Genomic DNA, 26,256 nt, shown 5'->3' on the forward strand with positions numbered 1-26,256 from the left:
GTGAAGTATCCATTTATGGCAATAGGGCAACCTCCATATCCCCATAGGTGAAGGCTGCAGATACAGATCTGATGTATTAAGGAGTTAAAGCAGATGGGAAATGATAGTGTATGGAGAACCAGAATAAGCCCGCATCTGCTCCTCACGGCCATTAGAATTTTAATTGACAATGTGGAGAAGTAGGCTCTGAGTCTGTCACACTTAGAACGTTGTCAGGAAGTGGTTCATCTGCTTCATCCTTATCATGTATCAGTAGTGGAGTGGACAGTAGACTTGTAAAGCTTAGCAAAGTGTCCTCTTTATTGCACCTGTTGCAATGACCTTCCATGCAGGACAGTTTGCAGAATTGCCTTTCTAAGCAGTCTCCACATCAGTAGCAGCCGTAGCTCTTCCTTTCCTGTGCTGACACTTTCTGGGGCAGTGCCATATGAGAAGATTGTGTTTGGAAGGATTTAGACTGAGCAGCCTAGATTTCAGAAATCTGCTTTTGCGATACCAAAGAGAGTGATTTGGCACAGTTTTTCATTCAGTTTGGAGCTGTTTGTTTTCATAACAATCAGATCTCTGATCATTTCATCAGTGAAGTTGGGAATCTCACAAGTTACATTTAAGGCACGCAATACTGTGACATATTGATCAAGAAATTCACCAGGCAGCTGGGATCTAGAATCAAATTTGTAATGTTCCACAATCACATTCAAAGTATGGTTGAATTGATCATCTAAGGCTTGAAGAGCAGTTTCATAAGGGTTGGCATACTCTTCCAAATTGGTAGGAAACAGCAAATGTGTATATATTCTTTGGCCTTCAAGGCCAGTAAAGCAATATAGCCTTCTGCTTTGCTAGAGTAAAATCAGGGGTCATTGTATAGTGAGGAGGTAATGGCAGAAATAGGACCTCCATTGTTTCCAGGGAAGAGCAGGTTCTCCTGGGGTGGACAAGAAAAAAGGTGGTGGTAGGATATGAACCATAATGCAGTGGGCATCCAGTGAACAACAAAGTTCAAGGTTGATAAGGAAAAAGTAGCTTCAGAAGTTGTGCAGTTCAGGAAGCTGGAGAAACAATCAGCAGCAGCAATAATAGAATGCAGCAGTTCAGGAATGTAGCCAAGTAATGCAATGAAATGAAGAGACAGGAATCTTCACAAGCTTTGGAGGCTTACACACATAGGTGACTCAAAATCTTTATAGTCATAGGTGACTCAAATGTTTTATAGCTGCTTCCCTCATAAATACAAAGCAATGTTATGTTTGTTTAAGTAAGCTTTATTGATAAACTACTCCATTTTTTCCTTCTCTTTCCCCTCCCTTTCCTTTCTGACTCCACCCCCCACACTCTCTGTACAGGATCCCCACTGGGGCCAACTTCTAATTAACAAAACGTAAAGTACTGCTAGACAGAATACAACATATTTGTTGGATGTTAGTTTGTACTTCACACAAACCTGTAAAGTGCAGTGTTTCTATATGTATTAATGGCAGCAGCTAGGATAAACATGAGACTTTGTGTCTGAATCTCTGGATATGACAGCAGCTGTTTATTATCTGGCTCTGAGTTTAGAAAATAAAAAATCAGCAAAAGTCAGTAAAGCAGGCAGTTACATCCCATCTGCTCTCAATTAGTGACATAGCCACAATCTAAATAGCATTTTTCCTATGATTATGGTATAGTGTTTTTCACTTTGTTTCCTGAAATGACTTTAAAAGGCAAAGCAATTTGCTATCACTTTAAATGTGTGCTGTGAAAAACTTTTCCACTTCTGTGGTGTTCTAATTTAGTGGCTTTAACTGTAGTTTCTTCCCAAATGAAAGTTATACAGTTATACAGTCTGAAAGGGCTGTATGGTGATAAAGCAGCTTCAAGTGCATCAGCCTCACAACTGGTTGATTTCTGTTAAATTTGAGAACTGGCTTTGTAATGTGCCCCACAGGGGAGCAATTCTGGCATTCTAAACATGAAGAACTTTCTAATGCCCTTAAATGACTTCTTGGAAGATCTGAGAGGGAGGGAAGCTAGCTGGTTTATGATCTGATTCACTTGGATTTTTTATTCCCTCCCTCCCTCCCTCGCACTTTGAGGCTTCTGAGGTTTGATAAGTGTGCACAAAAGGATGTAATATCCACGGGCTCTTATTTGTGGAACACAAATGATCTGACTTAGATTTATGGCATCTTTAGAAGCCATGGCTTGAGTCCCAGTATATCCGAGTATAAATTGGTGCTAGTACCAGCAACACCTTTATTAACAAGAGAAAGATTGCTTTGCTAAAAATCTGTGGTGAAATCCCGCACAACGTCTGCAAGGAGATCTGCACTGATCAGCTTCAGATATTGGTTTCTTAGTTGTCATTTGGAATGCACTCAGATACTCGAGGTGTCATGAAAATGTAAATATCTAACATATGTATTTTGATTAGGAATATCATAGGTAATTTCCAAAATAACCTTTAAATTAGTGCCCACAATTTTTTTCCTTTGCAAAATTTTCATCTTGTAAATCCAGCCATTTTTACACAGGGAATTTCAATTAGACATTTGCTTGCCATACATTTGTAAACACAGGGCTTTAGGGACTTTTCAGACATTTATTTCAAAGTAGGGAACCAGGGTTTGTCTGTGACAATCTTCGCTCCCAAATGAATGAATGAGTGTGTGTGTGTTGTTCACACTTTAGAGCCAGTGTGAGGTAGTGGCTAGACTGTTAGGTGAGGACTTGGGAGACCCGGGTTCAGGTACTCACTTAGTTCACTGGGTGCCTTTGAGCCAATCACAATCTCTCAACCTATCCTACTCCACAAACTTTTAGTGAGGATAAAATGAGTGTATGTGGAACCATAGCTTCTTGCAGAAAGGCCAGGATGAAAATATTTATGTAAATAAATGCATTTTCAAATATTATTATTATTATTATTATTATTATTATTATTATTATTATTATTAAAACTTTTATACCACCCTTCCAAAAGGCTCAGGGCGGTTTACATTAAAACACAATTAAAATCAATTAATAATTAAAACAAAAATTATAAAGCATAAAAAATAATTAACAATTAAAAACATCGTAAAACAACAATTAAATAATCAGAAGAATTTTTAAAACAAGTTTTAAAAAGCTGAGAAAGCCTGGTTGAAGAGATGTGTTTTCAGGTGTTTTTTGAAAAATGCCAGAGATGGGGAGGATTGTATCTCAGCAGGGAGCGCATTCCACAGTCTCGGGGCAGCAGCCGAGAAGGCCCATCTCTGTGTAGCCACCAAATGAGTCGGTGGCGCCGGCAACTGGAGACGGACCTCCTCAAGTGACCTCAATGGGCGGTGAGGCTCATAGCGGAGAAGACGCTCACTTAAATACCCGGGGCCTAAGACGTTTAGGACTTTATTTATAACTAGCACTTTGTATTTTGCCCGAAAACTATTGGCAGCCAGTGTAACTCCATCAACAAAGGAGTAAAGTGGTCTCTCCAAGATGACCCAGAGACCAACCTGGCTGCCGCATTCTGAACCAACTGAAGTTTCCGGACTACGTACAAAGGCAGCCCCATGTAGAGCGCACTACAGAAGTCAAGTCTGGAGGTTACCAACAAATGTACCACTGTTTTGAGGTCATTGATCTTGAGAAACGGGCGCAGCTGGTGTATCAGCCGGAGCTGATAAAAAGCACCCCTGGCCACCGCCTCAGCCTGAGAAACCAAGGAGAGTCGTTGATCCAGAAGTACTCCCAGACTGCGAACCTGTTCCTTTTGGGGAAGTGTGACCCCGTCTAGAACAGGCAGATCAAAATTGTCTCTAGAGTTCTGACCCCACACAATAAGTACCTCCGTCTTATCTGGATTCAGCTTCAGTTTATTCTCCCTCATCCAGCCCATTACTGCTTCCAGGCAGGCATTTAAGGAGGATATGCCAGCTCCTGAAGAAGTTGACATGGATAAGTAGATCTGGGTGTCATCAGCATACTGGTAACACCCAGCTCCAAATCCCCTGATGATCTCTCCCAGCGGTTTCATGTAGATGTTAAAAAGCATTGGAGAAAGTATGGAGCCTTGAGGGACACCATAATTAAGCTCAGATTTTGAAGAGCAACAATCTCCAGTCAACATCATCTGGAATCTGTCCGAGAGGTAGGAGCGGAACCACTGTAAAACAGTGCCTCCTACCCCCAACACCCTCAGACATTCCAGAAGGATACTATGGTCAATAGTATCGAAAGCCGCTGAGAGATCCAAGAGGACCAACAGAGTCACACTTCCTCTGTCCATTGCCAATTGGAGATCATCCATCAGGCCGACCAAGGCAGTCTCCACCCCATAGCCCGTTCAAAAGCCAGTTTGAAATGGGTCCAGAATAATCAGTTTCTTCCAAGACCACCTGGAGCTGAGAGGCCACCACCCTCTCAATTACCTTGCCCAGCCATGGGAGATTGGAAACAGGCCTATAATTGCTCAACTCTGAGGGATCTAACGCAGGCTTCTTTAGAAGAGGTCTAATAATTGCCTCCTTAAGACAAGGCGGCATCCTGCCCTCCCTCAGAGAAGCATTTATGATTTCTACTAGGCCGCCTACAACAGCCTCCCTGCTAGATAGAACAAACCATGTTGGACAAGGGTCAAGAGGACAGGTGGTAGGCCTCACCACTCCAAGCAGCTTGTCCACATCATCAGGAGTCACAAACTGAAATTGATCCAGTCGAATCGTATAAGAGGAGTTGTCGGACACAATATGCATTTAAAACAAAATTATCTTAGGGTTAAACTAGATTTAATGATGACAGCCCTGTTTATTTGCTCACTTGTCTCCCTCTGCACCTATGGCGTGTGTGTGTGAACATAAGAACAGCCCTGCTGGATCAGGCCCAAGGCCTATCCAGTCTAGCATCCTGTGTTGCACAGTGGCCCACCAGATGCCCCTGGGAAGCCTGCAGCAAGTGTTGAGGGCATGCCCCCTCTCCTGCTGTTGCACCCTTGCAACTAGAGGGATCTTTCCTGTGAGGCTGGAGGTCGCCTATAGCCTTCAGACTAGTATCCATTTATAGACTTTTCCTCCATGAATTTATCTAAGCCTTTCTTAAGGCCATCCAGGCTGGTGGTTGTCACCACATCTTGTGGCAGAGAATTCCATAGGTTATTTTGCATTATGTCGGAAAGTACTTCCTTTTGTTGGTCCTAAATTTCTTGGCAATCAGTTTCATGGGTTCTTCTAGTTTATATGAGAGAGAGAAAGAGGGGGGGGATATTTCTCTCTCTCCACTCCATGCATAATTTTATAAATCTCTATCATGTCATCTTGATACCTGCAGTCATCTTTTTTTTCTAAACTAAAAAGCCCCAGGCGTTTTAGCACTGCCTCATATGGAAGGTGCTCAAGGCTCCTGATCATCTTGGTTGCCCTCTTCTGCACCTTCTCCAGTTCTGTAATGTCCTTTTTGAGGTATGGTGACCAGAACTGTACACAGTACAAATGTGGCCACACCATAGATTTGTATAAGAGCAGTATGATATTAGCAAATTTAATTTCAATCCCCATCCTAATGATTCCAAGTATGGAATTGGCCTTTTTCACAGCTGCTGCACATTGAGACAACAGTTTCAACTATCTGTCCACCACGACCCTGAGATCCCTCTCCTAGTCAGTCACTGACAGCTCAGACCCCATTAGCGTATATGTGAAGCTGGGGCTTTTTTGCCCCAATATAAAAGGGGTATCTGGGCCCTTTCTTGCATCTCATCACTTCAGATGCTTTTCTCTCAACCTGGTTCACTTCCTGTATCAGAGCTGAAGAGAGGAAGGGGAGATGGTCCAGGTCCCTAACCATGTGCCACTTTTGATTAAAAATTAGACCTTTCACCCTGCTTCATATGAATGGGAAAATCTGGCAAATTAGAAAAATGTCTGTAGTCACCACATCTAGTTTGACAGGTGTACATCTATACAAGCATAAAGTATGACCTGGCCCTGATTTTAGATGAATAACCCATATAAATATATGTGGCATGTGGAAAAATACTGAGTTTGATTTCTTGATTGAGTGTTCTTAGTTGCAAAGCCAGCAGGGGGAGCACATGTTTAGCAGCATGGTTTTCTAACTTCTGTTGAGCAATACTTTAGGAAAAGGCCTAATACGCCACAGACCACAGACCAGCTAAAGCTTATTTCATGCCAAAGACTAATGGGAAGAAAGTCAAATTTTGCTCTCCCCTTGATTGCTTTAGACCTCTGATCTGCCATTAGTTTTGCTGGACAGCCCTTTGACAGTTGAATGGGGGAGGTTCTGATCTTCCTCTTCAACTATCTTCTTGCCATGAAGTCACATTGCCATGGATGCTGCTTCTTCACGCCTCTGTTTTGCCTCTGGAGTTAGTAGTGGAGAGGTGGAACCATCCAGCAGGCTAGATGTGGCCCCTGGGCTATCAGTTGCTAAACCCATATGTGAAAATGTGACTTTTAAAATATCAAACAGTGCCGGTGTTGAAGAAATGTCCTGAGCTGGTTCCATTAACCTGGGTGGGCACACATCCGTGTTGGGGATTCTCCCAGGTCCATTGTATAATTAAACCTGCCCTCAGTTGTGCTTTTCGGTGTTTTCTCAATAATGCAGCCCTTCTGCTTTGGATAGTCCTCCTTCTGTATTGTCAGACTTGTGGCCTACATTTTGATTTTGGAGATGTAGGTGGCCCTTGTCACTCACAGGGGTTCTGTTCTGGCCTACAACCGCCAGGCACAGCCTGGGAACATGCCTCTGGAAGGGCAGCAGGCGGCTTCTTTAAGTGTAAACGGAGCCGGTGCTCCGTGCTGCCCAGCAGCGCCCGTGGCAGAGAATCGCTTTCACCACTTACCTGGCCGCTGGCGGGGGCTCAGCTCTGTGGGAGCCAGGTGAGTGGCGGAGGCGATTCCCCGCCAAGGGGGCTGCTGGGCGGCACGGAGCACCGGCTCCATTTACATTGAAAGAAGCCGCCTGCCACCACCACCACCACCCCCCCCGGCAGAGGTGTGTTCACGGGCCGCACCTGACAACCGCGGATAATGAAACTGCGGATAATGAAACTGTAAGTCAATGGAAATTGGGGAGATAGGTTCCGAGCCCAGGAAAATGACTAAAAAGAAAAGAAAAGACAGGGTGAAAGCAGAAATAAGGATGGAGCACAGCACTGTACCTTGGCCACCTCAGCTCTCCCACTCTCCAGCTCCTCCAGCCATGCCCCCCAGCTTCTCCAGTAATGCATAATCATGACGTTTCCTCACCCCACTGTTGAAGTCCAGCACTTAGCAGCACAAGCTGATTGGCTGGTAGGTTGGCCAAAAAGGCAGCAGAAGTAAATGCACCCAGAGGAGTATGTGAGAATCAAGGAGTGAACGGAAATCAATTCTCAGTGAATAATTAAAATTAAATTTTAATTTTGATTGCAATTTAAATTAAATAATACAGTACTGTAGTTATCAAAATTGAAATTAATTTTTAATTTAGTTTTTAAACATTCTTTAAAATTAAATTTATAAAAGTGATAATTAGCATCTTACAAAGGCAGAACAATGCTGCAAGAGACTCCAGAAAATGACTCCAAAAAGCCTTCAGAAGCTCCAGAGCAATGCCTCCTAAAGGCTCCCTAAGGATGCCAAATGCTACCCAAAATGGCTTTTAGAAGCCAGTGAGAGCTTTCATTCTGGGACAAACCATAGCTGTGTGGGGCTCAAGCCAGATCAAGACCATGGTAGGGGCAGAATGTTAAAGCCTCATCTTCCCTCACACCACATACACAATTGGGCTGCTGTTTACTGAATAAGAAATAATCTTGCTAACCCCAAATCACATGTTACAAGTGTGGTCTAGTTTGACCTTCAGCCAGCATTTCTCTTCTGCTGATCTCTCTCTACGAGGTTTGGCATTACCTTCATAAGTGCTTAAAGTGATATATAGTCTGACCCTCACCACTGTTCCCTCTAAGGCAGGCCTGCTCAACTTAGGCCCCCCAGCTGTTTTTGGACTACAGCTCCCATAATTCTCAGCCACAGCAGCCAATAGCCCGGGATTATGGGAATTGTAGGCCAACATCTGCAGGAGGGCCGAAGCTGAGCAGTCCTGCTCTAAGGCGTGCGCATGTGCGCGTGCTCACAAGTTTTTCAATGTCCACTCAGTTCATTTTAGATCCCACTCAGGTTGAATCAGGCCCCATTCTGAATGTACATGTGCACACACTGCCTTGATACTGCCGCCCAGAACAAAACTCATTCCACACACAGATGAAAAACAATCGAGAGAACACTGAACCTCGGTGATGCTGCAAATGAGGGCACAGATACAAGATACACATATATCAGTTATGAAGAATTCACCCTTTTTGGATTCATTTATTTATATCTCATCTTTCCATCGGCATTCTCAAGGTGACTAATAAAATTACCATTGCACAAACTAGTTTCAGCAGCCACCTTTTAAAATTCATGTGAGTAAAGCCAAAGTCCTTCTTTGCCTCCACTGGTATCTATCTTAAAGGGTAAAAACTTTATTTTATTTTATGCATGGGTGCTTCTTTAATAAATGAGATCATTGGCATATGCTTTATTTTACTTATAAGTACCTGTACGCCTGTAAAGAAGAGGGTTCTGAGTTATCACCCTCTGCCGTGTGTACTGCCAACCTGGTCCCGTTCACCTTAGATTCTGGAGCTTTGCAACTAAATTGATAGCATCTCTGAATATCAGTTCTATGTGAATAGGAATAATGTACAACTCATTCCTTTTATTATATTGTAGATAGTAATACATAGCATTTGTATGGTGCTTTTAGAATGAATAAATGAATAAATGAATGAATGAATGAATAAATAAATAAATATGCAAATCTTTTCATATGCATTGTCTTGATGTATATGTTATAGAGATGCAACCTTAAAGGAGTTTAATCAGCAAATTAATCAGTTAAAGCTTCAGTTGATTAAAAGGCGAAGAACAATTTTAATCAATCAAGCTGAGAGTATGAGCACACATTTACTTTCAAATGCTGTTTTGATTCCCATGTGCTACAACAGCAAGGATGAAAAGGGAACAAAAAAAATGACAATGTGTTAGCTTTTTTATGTTACATTATCTTAGGCAGTGCCCAAGTATAGTTTCTCTGGAACCAATAAAAACTTTTAAAACAGGCCCTCTTCCATGTCCCTACCAAAGACTTTGACTGGTTTTGAGGCAGGGAGGGAGGGGAGACTCCAAAACAAAGCAGAGGTTCAATTGTACCTGTCAGCTTATTTAATTCAGCTTATTTATTTAATACAACAATAAATATTTATATACTACTTTTCAACAAAAGGTTCCAAATTTTACTTCAAGAAATGATTGATAAATAAATAAGATGGAACCCTGTCCCCAAAGGGCTCACAATCTAAAAAGAAACACAAAATCGTCCACCAGCAACAGTCACTGGAGGCAGGGGCGTAACTATCGTAGGGCAAGGGGAGACAGTTGTCTGGGGGCCCATCAGAGGCAAGTCACATGATTGACTCCGTTAGAGGTTGTTGATTTTTACCCACAATAGGTAAAACAGCAGAGCACTAAGGAATGTGCACACACTCCAGTTACAGAGTAGGTAGCAGAGGATGGTTTGGATATTGCAGCTATTTAGAGAAAACACATGGAGATCCTTGTATGACTAAACACTAAACATTTATTGGTTAAATACACTTAGATAGGAAAGACCTATATCTAATCTAAAGGACTACATAGTGGATAGGAAAGGAGAGAGAGAGATGTTTCCATCTGCTCTCTAGGAGGAAAGGAAGGATTGTGACTCAGCACAGGAAGTGCTGCAGAGTCAGTTCAGGGGTCATAGAGTAGGGACAGATAGGGAGACCCTGACTCACTGTCTCTACTCCCAATGCCCCTGGTGGTCATTAGGACAGTTGGTGCAAAAAGTCGATGCACTGGAAGTTCATCTCCAACAGACTCCCCCAGCCGCGCACGCGCCTGGGCTGCCTTCAGTTGTATTCATCCTCCGAAATTGATGTGAGTGTTAAGACCTGGAGCTACCAGAACAGCAAGTCTTTCTCTAGCACCATTAAATGACTTGCATCGGCCACAATTTACAAAACCTTTTAAAAAATATAAAAAATAATTTAGGATGATGTTCTATTGTGGCACACAGGATATATATATATATATATATATATATATATATATATATATATATATTCAGCCTCATTTAAGATTTCTTTACTTCATGAGCTGAGCTTCAGTGAGCGGGGGGGGGCATTTTAAAATCATGTCTCTGGGCCCACTCCAACCTTGCTACGCCCCTGTTGGAGGTACTGTGCTGGGGGTGGATAGGGCCTGTTACTCTCCCCCTGCTAAATAAGAGAGAGGTACCGTGTTAAAAGGTGCCTCTTTGCCCAGTTAGCAGAGGTAACTGCTAATACAAATACGACAAATATTTTAATACTGCTTTTCAACAAACATTCCCAAAGCAGTTTACATAGAATTTTAAAAATGGCTCCCTGACTCCAAAGGATTCACAATAAACATACGATAGACACCACCAGCAGCCACTGAGGGGATGCTGCATTGGGGATGGATAGGGCCAGTTGCTCTCTCCCTGCTAAATAAAGAGAATCTCCACTTTTGAAAGGTGCCTCTTTCCTCAGTCAGCAGAGTATAAAATGCTTCTGGCTGCCTGATTTATAGGGTGTGATGTATATTCACAAGTGACAAGCACCCTTTAGAGTTTAGACTGCTCCTTGACCCTAGGACCTAGTGTCAGTTCTTCTGTGCACTCTAGAGGCCAGAGACCTAACTAATTTGCTCACATATGGTCCGGGACCGATACATCTGGGAGTGCTCCTGGATCCCAAACTCTCCCTGGTTTCTCAGGTTGAGGCTGTGGCCAGGAGTGCTTTTTATCAGCTTCAGCTGATAAGCTAGATATGTCCATTTCTGGAGAGAAATGACCTTCAAACAGTAGTACGTATGCTGCTAACCTCCAGGCTTGACTACTGTAATGCATTCTACATGGGCTGTCTTTGTATGTAGTTTGAAAACTACAATTGGTACATAATGCAGCAACCAGATTGGACTCTGGGTTTACCCGAAGGGAGCATATAACACCGATTCTAAAAGAACTGCACTGGCTGCCGATATGTGTCTGAACGAAATACAAAGTGCTGGTTGTTACCTCTAAAGCCCTTAACGGCTTAGATCCAGGGTACTTAAGACAGCGGCTTCTCTGTCGTGAACCCTGTCGCCTATTAAGATCATCTGGAGAGATCTGTTTACGGTTGCCGCCGACTTCTTTGGTGGCAACTTGAGACTAGGCCTTCTCTGTGGCTGCTCCAGGGCTTTGGGACACGCTCCCTGCTGAAATAAGAACATCTCCTTCTCTGTTTGTTTTTAGGGGGACCCTGAAGACGTACCTGTTTTCCCAGGCTTTTAACTGAAATTGAAATTTTAAAGTGTTTTTATCTATTGTGATTTTTATTTGTTTTTATGAATTTTATAAGTCCGCACACCACTTAGAGCTTTCTATATTAGGCGGCATAGAAATTAATTAAATAAATGAATGCATGCATGCATGCATGCTACCAGAGACCTAGGAATCTCAATGTCCTTAATTATAATGGTGTTTGTCCCTCCCTCTGATTGCTAGCTGGCTGCCACATCCAGCTATCTCCTCCTATCTCACAGGGAATGACAGAAGCAACTAAGGATTCTTGTAGTTCTGGAGAGAGTAAATAAGGAGACACACTTCTCTGTCCCTCAAACCAGAGTTTCCTGTACAGGCACTTTCTCTTCCCCCTTGTATAGAATGTTGCTTGTTTTGTTGTAACATCATCTCTCTCTCTCTCTCTCTCTCTCTCTCTCTCTCTCTCTCTCTCTCTCTCTCTCTCTCTCTCTGGTGTACTTGTCACTAATCCCATGCATGGCAGCTCTCATGAGAGCTCACAAGCAAGCTGCCAGCAGGGGAAGAGGAAAGTGGCAGCGCCAGCACCAGAAGCGAGGCAGGAAACAAAATGGCAGTGGGAGGGGACAAAATGGGGGGGGGACAAAACGGCGGCAGGGGACAAAACAGTGGGGGCAGGCAGGGGGACAAAATGGCAGCAGGGGCAGGCAGGGGGAGAAAAATGGCGGCAGGCAGGGCAAGAAAATGGCGGCGGGCAGGAGGGCAGTGGGGGAAGAAGGCAGTGGCAGGCAGCCTGGGAAATAAATTAGCAGTGGCAGGCAGGCGGGGAAAATAGAGGTGCAAATGACCTGCGCCCGGCCCAGCTAGTTGCTTCTATTTGCCTCAGCAAATTCTACAATATTTTAGAAAATCTAGACATCCCATATAGATTCAGGAGATAGGTTTGCATAAACATCCTCAAGCATGCCTCAGTTTTCTTTCCTTGTGATAATGGTTTTGCAGCCCAGGCTGTCTGAAGTTTCAGAAAAGTGTACCTCCCCATTGCATGTTTGGACCCAGATCCTAAAAAATGTATTAGAAAGAGTTTGTGCTAAGTGCTGATAGATATATTAGGAATTAAATTATCGTACGTTTTCAATATCTCAAGAAGACACTCACATTGACATTCTGGTAATGTACAATGTTTAAATGTATCCTGTTAGTTATTTGAGTTGAAACCTTAATACAGAATATGTTTGTGAACAGAGGCACTCTTACTCCTAGACTTTGGGGCTGAAGTCCAGGGCCTCCGCACCCCTGAGAGCCCCCAAATCCTCTTTGGGGGTGGTGTGGCCCAGTCCCAGGTGGTGTGGTCGCTGTGCCGTGCCACCGGCCCGCACTGCGCCAGATGGCCAAGCGTGACCGTGACCTGCGCCAGGCGGCCAGGTGTGACCTCAGCTTTAGGGACAGAGGGGGAGTGGGGACAGAAATATGTAGGATGGGAATATGTGAAGTTGTGTGTCGAAATGTTTCTTCTAGTGCATATTTGCACAAATATGCCTGTTTTATCGTCTTACATTCTTGTGAGTTCAGTTGCTGTTTGTGCCCTAAAGAAATACTGTGTGTATCACAATGTGTGTGTGTATAGGGGGAATATGCTTAATTTGCAGGGGGAAGGAGGAGCCTCCAAAGGCCTTTAGCTCCAGGCTCCAAAATTACCTAGGTACATGCATGTCTGGTTTTGAATCTAGGGATGATATGGTACTACCTCTCAGCCTGCTCAGAAGGGCCTCATTCTTGATAGTGAAACAATATCACAGCCAAGAGGCAGGGAAGTTGCCTTCTAGACAAATTATGACAGCATCACCAAAGCTGCTTGGGACTGGCACTGAGCCTGTCCCTCTGGAATAGTTTCCTGACAAGCTGCCTAATCCCACCGCATGTTTTCCAGGCTGTTCTCCATTGCCATATATTGGATTGCACTCAAGGGTAGGAATTAAATGAAAAACAAACATCTGAGACATAACACAAATATTTAAAAGGCAGGCAGGCAATCAAGATCGCTCCAGAGTCAACATGCCCTAAGCAACAAATGCTTATTTAAAGCAACCTAGAAATGAATACTGAAGGCAGGAGCGATCTAGGCTGAAAATAATATTTTCTTTTGAATTTTTCTCACTGAAAAAAGACTCAGCCCCATTCATGGTCTCCCCCCCCCCCCCCCACATCTAGTTCATTTTCTGTCCTTGGTCAACAAAACTGAATTGCATCTTTTGGGTTGGAAAAACATGCAAAGAAGATTGGTCCTATGCAATAGCCAACTGTTTTACCACAAGTAACAGTATGCAATTATGAACCAGACTGTATATCTGTTTCCCGGCTGTGGTAGCAAATTATACTTTAAAGTCATTCCAAAATGTAATTAATTGGGGAGGGGTAGAACCTCATCTGTTTTAGCCAACAAAATCCTAATGCAGAACTTCATTGGCTTTCACACCAGTGGAAAGAGGAGCTAAACAGAACTAATTTGATGATGGATTTCATGGAACCAGCACAAATACTGTACAGATAGATAAAATTGATTTATTTTAGGATCTACTGTATATCCTGCCTTTCTATACATGTTTCACCAGGCATTTGCCTTTAATTATTTTATTTTAAAATTAATTGTTATTGGTATTGTTGTTCACCGCCTAGAGTCTTTGGAGGAGGTGGTATATAAGAAAATTTTAATGAATGAATGAATGTACACATTCAAAGCTGCTTACAACTTTTAAAGCAAAATGATACTACAACAACTGAATATTGATTTATACTCAAACCTATAGGTAATAAGAAAATGCCATAATTTGTTGTACACTACCCAGAACCTTTGGATGGGGCAGTTTGTAAATATAATAAATAAATAATACATAAATAGAAAAAAGAAAATAAAAAAGACAAAACCAGCAGAGAATAAACATGAATATTCAGAAGTGTTTGTATCACTTTTTGATACTTTATTTAGACAGGCACTTTTTAAATGCACTCCTCTTTCATTATTCATTACAGATTCTATCATGACCCTTTCTCAGATGATTTTTAATCCACAAGTTGTTAATACCTGCAGAGTTAAAGGAAGCATATACCTTCCACACTGTACCAGCTTTGCAGAATTCCCTTTCATAAGACACTTGCTTGAATTTACAGAGTTTTCTTTGTCTGAACTCCCTAGTCCTTGCTCAAACAGGGATTCCTTTTGAAGCACAAAAGGAGTCTGTTCCACAGTTTTCCTGATTAACTACCATACTTAAAAAAACCCAAAACAAACCCAGCAGTTACATACCTGCCGCTATGTCCCTATTTTCCGATTCACTTGAAAGGGAAAATAGGGACATGTTGGCAGGTATGCAATTAAAATGCTAATCATACAAGTTAATCGATGAAAGCTTGTACTACTGGTACTAAAGCATATTTCTTATTTTGAAAGGGATTCGTAGAACTGAATGCAGTGGGCTTTTATAGTGATTGGTGATAAATTTGCAGTCTTAAGATTAGCAGTTCACCGATACACATCATGTTTTTTCTTTCAATAAACTGCTCCAACAGACTTTAGAGAGTTGTTTCCAAGAGCAACTGCGGCTCCAGACTCAGGTGAGACTTCTGGAACACAGTGTGAAGCAGCAACAGGCAAAAATTGTGCAGCTCTTAATGGAGAAGGACATGCAAATGCAATACAGAGATAAAGGTGGTGAAAATACTACCATCGAACTGGGAGGAGAAGAATATAAAGGTTAGAGTTTTCATATAAGTTTGTTCCTAATGTCATCCTAAAACATGGTTTGAATTCACCATAATTTAGAACCCAAACCATGGTTTGAGCTTGCAAACCCATTTCAAACCACTGTTTCTTATTCTGTTTCACCAGCCAATCACAAGCCATAGACTGTGAGAGTTGCTCTGTCGTCACTTCTTCTCTCCCATTCCATCCTCCAAGGAGAACCCCACCATGCTGCGCCAGCATGGCCAGATTATGTTACCACACCAGCTCAGTGAGGCAGGGCTGTCCACGAGAACTGGCCTGCCTTAATCCCACTTAGAACTGGTCTGCCTCAAAGGGGCCGCCTGTTCTCACTGGCATGGGAGCACTGCTGCGGCAGCTGGTGTATTTGGGCCAAGTGCCTAGTGGAGGAGGACAGAGGAGACAGCTGGTGGTCCCCAGGTACCCACACCCACGTCTCCATCATAGCTACCTGATAGCCCATCATACCCCCTGATAGCCCATCTGTATAGCATTTGTGTTCTAGTTGTAGGTAAGACATAGTAAGTCTTTCTAAAATAGGCTTACTATTTTACACTTTCCAGTAAAAAATATACTGCTCCCATCTCAGTGTAAACTGCTATTGTGTCAACAGTTGTCTCTCTGCGGTCCTAACAACTTTAAGCAGGGAGTAGCTAGCTCCATTGATCTAAGTGGGATTTACTTTTTAGCAGATATGTTTAGAGTGCCACTGTAAATCCACACCCTCTTCTTTGAATTTGCCTACTCTTTAAGCTGACTTACATTGGGACAAGGATTTCAGGTATGGAATTATTTGGTGGCTGTGAAATGCTGGGTGCCCTGGGCAGTCTCTCTTGGCCCATTCAAGGAGCCCTTTCTCACAATCTGTGAGAAAGGGCTTGAAGGGGCAGGGGGAGGAAGCCTCATAAAGTTTACCTCCCTTTGCTGTTGGTCTGGGTGTGATCGCGTGCCCAGACATGCAGCTGCCTCCTTGGGCAGTGTGGAGGGTTTGGGGCCAGGATGTGTTGCCCTGGCCCCTGGAACTCCCATAATGCGCCATGCGTTTGCAGGAATTACCCCCAGGATTACTTACAGGGATTCCCCCAGTGCTGGTTGGGAGCCCCACAATCTGGCAGATGATTTTAAAAATGGGGCTAAGGGAGTGCTAGCTCCCTTAACCCTATTTGAGAGGGAGGCTGGCTTGCACCTCCAGGTTCGGGTGTGATCCCGGCAGTGTTCCCTATAATAGAGATTCCCAGATGTTGTTGACTACAGCTCCCACAATCCCCAGCCAAAGGTCACCACAGCTGGGAATTCTGGGAGTTGTAGTCAACAACACCTGGAATCTCTGTTACAGGGAACACTGGATCCCCGTGGTTCTCACGTGCGAGCAAGACCAGGCTTGGCTTTGTTAGCCCAGTTTTGCCTGCATGTGAGAACAGCCTCAAGGGCTTCCCCACTCTAAGTGCATCAGAATGAAGGAGAGGGGTCAAGTGCATCAGAATGAAGGAGAGGATGCAAGACTGTAGAAGGTATATGGAGTTATTTAGACCAGAAGAAGAGAAGGGAAGAGAGGAGAGCTGATCTTGTGGTAGCAAGCATGACTTGTCCCAATAGCTAAGCAGGGTCTGCCCTGGTTGCATCTGAATGGGAGACTTGATGTGTGAGCACTGTAAGATATTCCCCTCAGGGGGTGGAGCCGCTCTGGGAAGAGCAGAAGGTTTCAAGTTCCCTCCCTGGCTTCTCCAAGATAGGGCTGAGAGAGATTCCTGCCTGCAACCTTGGAGAAGCCGCTGCCAGTCTGTGAAGACAATACTGAGCTAGATAGACCAATGGTCTGACTCAGTATATGGCAGTTTCCTATGTTCCTATGGATGTGGACAAGAATAAAGAGGTGGTTAATGTGACGTGGGGTCCCAAAGGAAGAGGACCAGGATGTCATTTCCAGCAGTGGCCATCCAGGTGCTGGGAAGCTTACAAGCAGGGTATGGTTTAAGGATCTGTGGCCTCCTCTGTTCATCCCCAGCGTCTGGTAGGCAGAGGCATGCTGCCTCTGGACATGGAAGTTTCAGCTAGCTATGGTGGCTAATAGGTGTTGATAAAGGAGGATATCGCTATTTTATTATGATGTTTACATCAAAGAATAGATAATACATTTTAAAGATCCTAACACAAAATTGGGAGGTATGAAAGGAGCTGGACTTGAATGAGAGTCTGATGAATATGGATAATAAATCTGACGGGAAACTGCAACTAAAGGGGAAAGGGTTTTAGTATAAATATGTTTTCAGTAACCATATTCAAGTAAAAACTGAGTCAGCAGTAACTGTGGAAAACCTTTTGTGGGTTAAATATGTAACTAGGAATTAGTTAAGTCTAGTTCCAAACTGTTTTCAATTTATTTATTTAACCAGCAAAATGTTATAACTTGTCTTAAATTCTTCCAGAAGCTTACGCTGAAATAGTCCAACCACAACATATCATGGAACAAGACCATTCAAAACAGAAAATATTACTTTAGCTTTATAACTGCATATCTTTGGGTGACTTAGAAGCCAATGCAAATCTCAGAAAATCTGAGTTGGCATTAAAAAAAAAGAAGTATGCATAGTCTTATTAATGACATAATAGTCCAACCACATTCCAGATAAATATTTTGGCTTCTGTACCATTTTGAATTAACCTCTAAATCTTGTCCAACAAAAATAAGACGAATTGACTAATTGAAATTACTGATATCTTGGGATGATGCAGATTGTGCTGAGATCTATAGTGCAGGACACACACAGAGTGGATTTTACAAGATGAAACCTCTCCAGAGTCCCAGTGGTTTCTTTGCCTATTGTGACATGTCAGAAGGAGGAGGATGGACGGTTTTTCAGAGACGGTCAGATGGGAGTCAAAATTTTGATAGGTAAGTTGGATTTAAGATTAGAAGTCAGCACCTGGAAGAACATAAACAACAACTGTGAATGTTATATTTCCTAACAACTTGATAATGATGATGATGATTGATTTTCTTTTCTTCTTAATTGTTAGCCAGCTTGGGTCCTTATGAGAAAAGAGGGATACACATTTAAAATTAAAATAAATAGTAATAAGTCCTGTCAGTGAAAGATGGAACACATTTTTTTCTTGCTTCTCTTGAGAATGTTGAGTTCAGGCATGGTTCTGCCCCATGTACAATCACACTGGATAGACTGATACCTTCTGCTGCAACTCCAGCAAACACACACATGCATTAAGTGGACTTCTTGGTTATCTTCAAAATGTCAGACTTAAATAGATTCTGTGTTAAGATATACTCCCAGGGCACATATAAAATCTGCATTGCTGGGATGTACATCCATCCAGTACTTGTTTCCAATTTTGCTCATGCATTTACAGCAAAGACATCCTTTTTCGAATTCTTCTTACTCGCCTCAAAGTGTTCTGTGTTTGGGGTGGGCACTGCTTCAGTTCCTTGGTGAATCGAGGCAAGGTTGGTAAAAGCTTGAGAGGAGCATTTTTTTCCTGGCATCAATTGCTGGGGTCAAATTCTTGACATCCAAAGGAGAGAGGAGCTCACTTACTGGAGAACATCACTACATGAGATACAGAAGGAGGTCATAATCGCCTACAAATTACATTAAACACATAGGGCAAGATCCTGGTGAAGCTAGTTATTATTAAATTTATTTATATATTATATTTATGTGATTTATTGACCACATTGAACTTAATGAGACTTAAGTTATCTCATTGATTTCAGTGGTGCTTAGTCATAATTAACCTAATCTGGATTCTGCCCATGGTTTGACCTTGCATGTTTTTTTGTAATTTAAATAGCAGTGGGGGGTGGAGGCAGGTTTGGGATCATGAAACTTTTCCCTGCTGCAGTTTTGATTAAGATTCCCTCCTCCCCTGGCTGTTTTGTTGCCCCGCTATGTTGTTGCTGGGGAAAATAGCAATGAGAGGGGCTGATCCAGATTGGGACTGGTGGGTGAAGAGGGTTAAAGCTCCCTTTCCCTGAGTCAAGAGTCCTAAATCCTTATTGCTGGCCCTGTGGTTCCTATTTAACTTGAAATTAAAAAACCAAGCATGCCAGGTCAAACTACAAATTTAATGTAACATGAAAAATAGCTTGGCACCATGTACAAACAGAAGGTTGCTGGTTCGAATCCCTGATATCGGGCAGCAGTGATACAGGAAGATGCTGAAAGGCATCATCTCATACTGTACGGGAGGAGGCAATGGCAAACCCCTTCTGTGTATTCTACCAAAGAAAACCCCAGGGCCCTGTGGGCGCCAGGAGTTGAAATCGACTTGACGGCACACTTTATCTTACTGGGTCTCTACAAAACAGCAGCAGCAGTTTCTGCTTCCAGTCACCTCACAGTAAGCATCCTATCTGGGGATGTGGGAGAGAGCTAAAAACAACTGAGTTCAGTGTAGCATATACCCAGAAACACACTCCCCATATTCTTGCACGGGTGACTCGCTGTCATTAGAGGACCATGGCATTTCAAAGACTGTATGATGATAATATCCCTTTTCAAATGGCACAAATTAGAGGTTTGCACTTTATTTTCAGAGACTGGGCTGAGTATGAACAAGGCTTCGGTGATTTTGCTTCACCAGATGGCGAATACTGGCTCGGCAATAAAAACCTTCATTATCTGACCTCTCAGGGTAAGACCTGTGCAGTCAATGTTCATTCGAGGAGAGGAGAGCTGGTCTTGTGGTAGCAAGCATGACTTGTTCCCCTAGCTAAGCAGGGTCCGCCCTGGTTGCATATGAATCAGAGACTTGATGTGTGAGCACTGTAAGATCTTCCCCTTAAGGGATGGAGCTGCTTTGGGAAGAGCATCTGTGTTCCAAGTTCCCTCCCTGGCAGCATCTCCAAGATAGGGCTGGGAGAGATTCCTGCCTGCAACCTTGGAGAAGCTGCTGCCAGTCTGTGTAGACAATCCTGAGCTTGATGGACCAATGGTCTGACTCAGTATATGGCAGCTTCCTGTGTTCCTAACTTGATCCTTAAAAGAACCACTCCTTTGTATCACTGCTTCTCTTCTATATGTAAATAGAACATACTCTTCTATATGTAAATAATTGGAAGAGAATCTATTATATTAATTCTCCTGGGTGTGCCTTGGAATGTGCGTCCCAGAGCCCAGCTGATTGGCTGGGTGGCGGACGCAGCTGATTGGCCCAGCCACGGAGGCAAGGCCCAGGAGGGGGGAACAAAAGTGGAGCAGAAGTGGCAGTGGGGAGGAGAGGTGGCTGGGCCCGGAAGCAGAGACTGGGGCAGAAGAGGGGGAGAGGTAACCCCTGGACCCAAAGAGCGCACAGATGCTCTGTGTGGGGTCAGCTAGTTCCTACTAAAAGTCTAATGACACATTCAGCAAAACGTTATAGTACAGCCAGTGGTGCTCTTATGCCTGGACTTCAGGGCTGAAGTCCAGGGTCTCCACACCCCCTGCCCCCCCCCCCAAATCCTCTTTAGACTGTCCTGGGTGGTGTCGTCACTGCTGGCCTGCACTGTGCTGGGTGGCCGAGTATGATGATGATGATGATGATGTTGATGATGATATGGAGAGCTGGTCTTGTGGTAGCAAGTGTGAATGGTTCCCTTAGCCAAACAGGGTCCACCCAGGTTGCATACAAATGGGAGACTTGATGTGTGAGCACTGCAGGATATTTCCCTCAGGGGATGGAGCCGCTCTGGGAAGAGCAGAAGGTCCCAAGTTCCCTCCCTGGCTTCTCCAAGATAGGGCTGAAAGAGATTCCTGCCTGTAACCTTGGAGAAGCCACTGCCAGTCTGTGAAGATAATACTGAGCTAGATGGACCAATGGTCTGACTCAGTATATAGCAGTTTCCTATGTCCCTATTATGGAAAATAAAATCAAGAATAATAAAGCATCTTGTGACTTCTTAAAGACGAACACATTTATTTTAGAATAAGCTTTTGTGGACTACTATCCACTACATCAGATACCTGGAGTGCAGGCCTCAGTAGGATTGGCAACATTCAGAAACCAGAGGGAACACCTCTTAATCTTCCAGGGTACTCTGCTACAGACCTGGAAGTGGCCATTCTTCAAGAGAAGAATTTCAAAGGACGACTAGAGCATAAGATAGCTGAATTAAAATTTATGTTTGATTCTGTTGTATATTACCCAAATAAGGACCAATAATTTCTGTCGTATTGCCAAGTTAATTAACTGGGCATTGCTAATGAATGTGGTTATTAGCAATGATAGATATTCTAGATTATCACCATGCTTATCTTGTATACTTTTAAGCTTGTCACAAGACTAGGCCTCTTGCATTTCCTAGGTATTTGACTCCACAGTTTTCGTGTTTTTTTCTCCATACTTGTTGTGTGTATGCATGTGCGTGCACACACATACACACCCCAATAATAAATGTATTAGTCTTTAAGGTGCCACAAGACTCGGTTGTTTTGCTGTTGTTGATTAGCAAAACAACTTCCTTCTAGAAATGAAAACACCATGGAAGCATTGGGAGTCAGTCAGACTGGACCAGGGCTGGAGGGCCTACATCCATCAGAGGGTGCACTCAGCCGACCCCTGAATCTCCTGTCCTTAGGAGGAACAGCTATTGCTACCCACCACCACCTACAAAGCTGTAGTGTTGGGGTGATAAATGGGAAATCTAAAATGCTTCCACTGCTGAATGAGGAGCATCTGCTGCTGCCCACTATTGCCTGGTAAGCTTGCCAGGGCTGGGGAGGCTTACCGGGTAGCAGTGGGCGGCAGCAGCAGTGGATGGTCATCCTTCAGCAGCAGCACCCACAGGTAGAGCAATGACACTGGGGAAGTGTTCACAGACTGCCCAGTTAACTATAAGGGGGGCATTGTGTGCAATGTATGCTCTGTGGGTGGAGAAGGGCCCAGCACCGTACTGGCTTTCCCCAGGATACCTCACAACCTGGCACCAATCCTGTGAAAACCGAGAGGAATTACCTGTGTGTGTGATACCGAAAGCAAAAGTTGGAATCAACCATCTGATTTCACCACAGTGCTCTTAGTTCAGTGACAGTGAGTATGGGAGTTGTGATCCAAAACAGTTGTGTGTTTTCTCTTCAAATCTACTGTTGCTATAAATGATGTCTTTGACTGGAGACACAGTGGTTCACTGAGAGAGTGGAAGGTCGTATGAATGAGGGGTCCCTGCTTGTGGGTGTGTACACTCACCTTACTTTTGCCTCTGGGAAATAGGATTTGCAGGTTTTTATATTTTTAATAATAATAAACTTTGTTAGCTGCCTGTAGTGGATTACCAGCCTTTGTCTCAGAGCAAGCCCACGTGAGGGGAAGAAAAATGTGGAATCATCCCCTCTATGCTTTCTGAACAAAGGCTTCTCCCAAAACTTTCCTATAATATTAGTAGGACCTATGCTGGCTACTATGATCAATGGTATTGAAAGCTGCTGAGAGATCCAAGAGAATTAATAGGGTTGCACTCCCCCTGTCTCTCTCTCTGCACAGGTCATCCCCACCGGGTGACCAGTGCAGTTCCTGCTCCAAAGCTGGGCCTGAAACCTGATTGAAATGGATCTAGATAGTCTGTTTCCTCCAAGAGTGTCTGGTGCTGGTCAGCCACTACATGCTTAAGCACCTTGCCCAGGAAGGGAATTTTGGTTACAGGCCTATAGTTGTTTACATCCTCTAGGTCCAGATTAGGTTTCTTTAGGAGTGGTCAAAAAGCAGCTTCCTTCAATGGAGCTGTGTTAAGTATGCATGTGGTTGGCTGAACTCGACTGAACACCTTGTCCACATCCTCGAGCACCAATAATGGAAATTCCTCCAGCAAAACTAGACCAGGTTTTACTCTGGGCACCTCTCCTAATGATCCTGCATCAGCCATAGTGTTCAACTCATGGTGAATGTGAGCGACTTTACCTTCAAAGTGCTGTGTAAATGCATCACACTGTGCTACCAAGGTTCTAATGCATCCTGCCCAACAATATGCATCCTGCCATATTGTCTCAAAAACTTGCCAAGCCTGTTTGATCGGAGATGAGAGTGGGACAAAAGAAATACATGTATACACCACTGGAAATGAAGGCTTTCTCAAACTACTTTCAATGCTTTGAAATTATTGTATGTCTCAGTCCTTAGATTTAATTAGTCAGAATTGTGGTTTCAGAAGATACAGTAACCACTCATTCACATAGTGAAGGATCAGGGGTGTAGCTAGGGGAGAAGGGGCCCATGTTTGCCCCTCTCCCCAGCCAACCCTTGGAGTGAGGGAGATAATGAAGAAAATCAGGAGGGGTGGAGCTGGGGGGGCCCTCAGGAGTTGGGGGCCCTGGGTTCTTTGAACCTATCCGCTCTATTATAGCTATACCCCTGTGAAGGCTGAGCTTTTCTCCCACTGCTTGCTGGTTATTGCTTGATGATCCCAATGATTGATGGTTACTGCTTACATATGTTGAAATAGCTATAATGGAAGACAGAGTCAAAATGTGATGAAAGTCTGAAACAGCTAGGCTATTTATTGCATATTAATAGTGAACATGAATTTTCCTTCAGTTTGGTTTCAGTTCAGAACAGTGGACATGAATTTTCCCTCAGTTGAATTCAGATCAGAACAAGTCTCACCAGGTTTTGATGTCTCTTCCCAAAACGGCAAAGAAAGCGTGTATATTTTCATTAGAAACATTAAAATAATTGAAGTAATATGGGTTCAACTTTTTCTTTGCTTTGTTTTTTTTGGTAATACAATAGTTTTATTTCAAGGACACTAGGGCCAGTACACAGAGGATACTTATTCCTACATGAAAAACGCCTGAGCAGTCCTCACAGTAACAGTAATATAGAGAAACAGATTCATGTAATCTACCAAATTTGGTAAGTGCTTGGTTAGTTGGCAGTTCATTAATAATACAGTGTACCAAAATAATTACAGAGCCATAGGACTAGAGAAAGCAAAATGTCTAACTTCAACAATCCTTAATTACAATATTGAGTATTAAAGTGTCAATATGTAATCAAGACACAGTTCATCAGTATGCTGCTAATCAATGGGAAAATCAGACTTTTGACAGTCATCTAATAAGCAAACATGCCATTTCAGTCATCGTACACAGGACTCCTTCAGTGCTTGTAATGAATTGAATGGAAGTTATCTCCTCTCCTCTGTCCTCTTCAGCTCTCATTCACATGATTTACCCACAACATTGTTGTTTTTTATTTAGGAAATTATACCTTAAGAATTGATATGTCTGATTTTATGGATGAACAACGATATGCACAATATGAAAATTTTCGAATTGCAGATGAACAGGTAATACATTAACTGAAATGGCACCTTGAAATTAGATATTAGGATTCTAAATACCATGAGGAGGGGAGGGGAATGATTCCACAACGGCCATATCTAACAAAAGTGTAGTCTGGTTCAGACCATTGAACAAACAATGGTTTGTTTGGTTGTAAACATGGTCTTAAAAGCCAATACACTCCCTCCCCTTATCTCCTTTGCTCTGGCATGGAGCTCTGACATCACAATCATGGCTTGTTAAACTATAATAAAACCAGGATATATAAAGCCAGAGTTGAATCTCGGTTTCACATTCTGTTTTTTTCCATGGTTTGTAAATCGTTACCATGTTTGCTCACACCTATGTATGCTACCCACTTGTATATCTATGCTTTTTGGACTAACTCGGGATAATTTGCTCAAAGCCAAACTTGCAAGCATGGATAACAAATGGCCCACAGTCTAGACAGAGGCAAGGGAATGATAGGGTACCCTAGAAGAGCAACGGAGGCAAGGCTTTTAAAAACCAGAGGTAACTTTTATTTGTAAAATGCAAAGGCACAATATAAAATGTGGTTTTTGGCAACTTTGGTACAATCATGGTTGGGGAAGGAGTAAAGATGGCTCCCAGGGAGCGATAATAGGAGCGCGAGGGAGAGTGAAGACTCATAGTCTGGTGGTTGGTGGTTGTTAGAATGAAGGTGGAAAGAGAGGATAAAATGAGAGAGAAAGAGAGCCAAGAGCAGCTTTATCTATCTATCTATAGCTCTTCATCCTGGCCCCAGAGTGGTTAACAACAAGATAAAAACAATAAAATTTCAATTAAAATGCAGCTAAAAATTTAAAGAGAGAAGGAGCAACTCTTTGGCTGAAAGCCTGAATAAAAAGGGCAGTGTTCACTTTCCTCCTGAAGGCTGTGAGAGAGGGGACCATGTGGATCCAGCTGCGAGTGAGTTATACAGCCTGGGGCAAAAATTGAGAAGGCATTATCCCATGGGTGGCATACACAGGGGTAAGCAAGCATGGTAGCAGTTTACAAACCATGGGGGCGAAACCAGAATGGGAAACTGAGATTCAACTCCGGCTTTATATATCCTGGTTTTATTATAGTCTAGCAAACCATGATTGTGATGCCACAGCTTCCATTTTCAGTGAAGCTGGGGGCCCTGGGGAGTGAGCCCCTTCCAGGCAACCCCTGGACACCAGCAGCTTATCTCCCACCCCTCACTCAGTGGTGATTATACCCCTCTACCAGACTAGGATTTCTACTTCAAGGCATCTGCAGCTGGTCATCTTGTGGTACTGTATTCATGGGATTCCCATTTTAAAATCCTGATTTATATAAAAATTCTTTGCTATTGTTACCTCTTCAGTATCTTTCATTTTCTAATTGATTTTTTCATGTGTCTTTCATTAACAGGGTGTATGGATTGAAGTGGTATGAGGTGTTTGTGAATAATTCTGGATGGATTGTGTATGTTAATTTCCTTCTGAACACATGAATTAAATTCTACTTTCTCCCTGGCCAATTTTTCACCAGAATTCATATATGATGAATTGTGGACAATACTCTGGGACAGCTGGTGACTCCTTCACCGGGGGCTTTCACCCAGAGGTTAAATGGTGGGCAAACCACCGAGGAATGAAATTCAGTACAAAAGACAGAGACAATGACAACTATGAAAAGAACTGTGCTGAAGAAGACAAAGCTGGCTGGTGGTTTAACAGGTCAGATATCGTTTCATGGTCTGGATGAAATGCTTGCCTATACTTTAAAATCTAAATGCATGTATACTAATGCAAACCCACAGAATCTGAATAGCAGGCTGTCCCCTTAAACCACAAGAAGTGATAGCCCATACTTGCCCAACAC

The 26,256-nt window shown here is 43.1% G+C and overlaps 1 protein-coding gene across 6 annotated transcripts in view; it reads left to right on the forward strand.

Moving 5' to 3' along the window:
• Positions 1 to 26,256, forward strand: part of FGL1 (fibrinogen like 1) — a 65,754-nt gene that overhangs the window by 28,656 nt on the left and 10,842 nt on the right. For all 6 annotated transcript variants that reach the window (XM_053254520.1, XM_053254524.1, XM_053254521.1 and 3 more), the window contains 5 exons: positions 14,941 to 15,124; positions 17,867 to 18,026; positions 19,686 to 19,783; positions 24,319 to 24,407; positions 25,924 to 26,111. In XM_053254520.1, the coding sequence (XP_053110495.1) occupies positions 14,941 to 15,124; positions 17,867 to 18,026; positions 19,686 to 19,783; positions 24,319 to 24,407; positions 25,924 to 26,111 (719 nt within the window). The remainder of the gene's footprint in view (positions 1 to 14,940; positions 15,125 to 17,866; positions 18,027 to 19,685; positions 19,784 to 24,318; positions 24,408 to 25,923; positions 26,112 to 26,256) is intronic.

Source organism: Hemicordylus capensis, chromosome 5, assembly GCF_027244095.1.
Source record: "Hemicordylus capensis ecotype Gifberg chromosome 5, rHemCap1.1.pri, whole genome shotgun sequence".
Taxonomy (NCBI): domain Eukaryota; kingdom Metazoa; phylum Chordata; class Lepidosauria; order Squamata; family Cordylidae; genus Hemicordylus; species Hemicordylus capensis.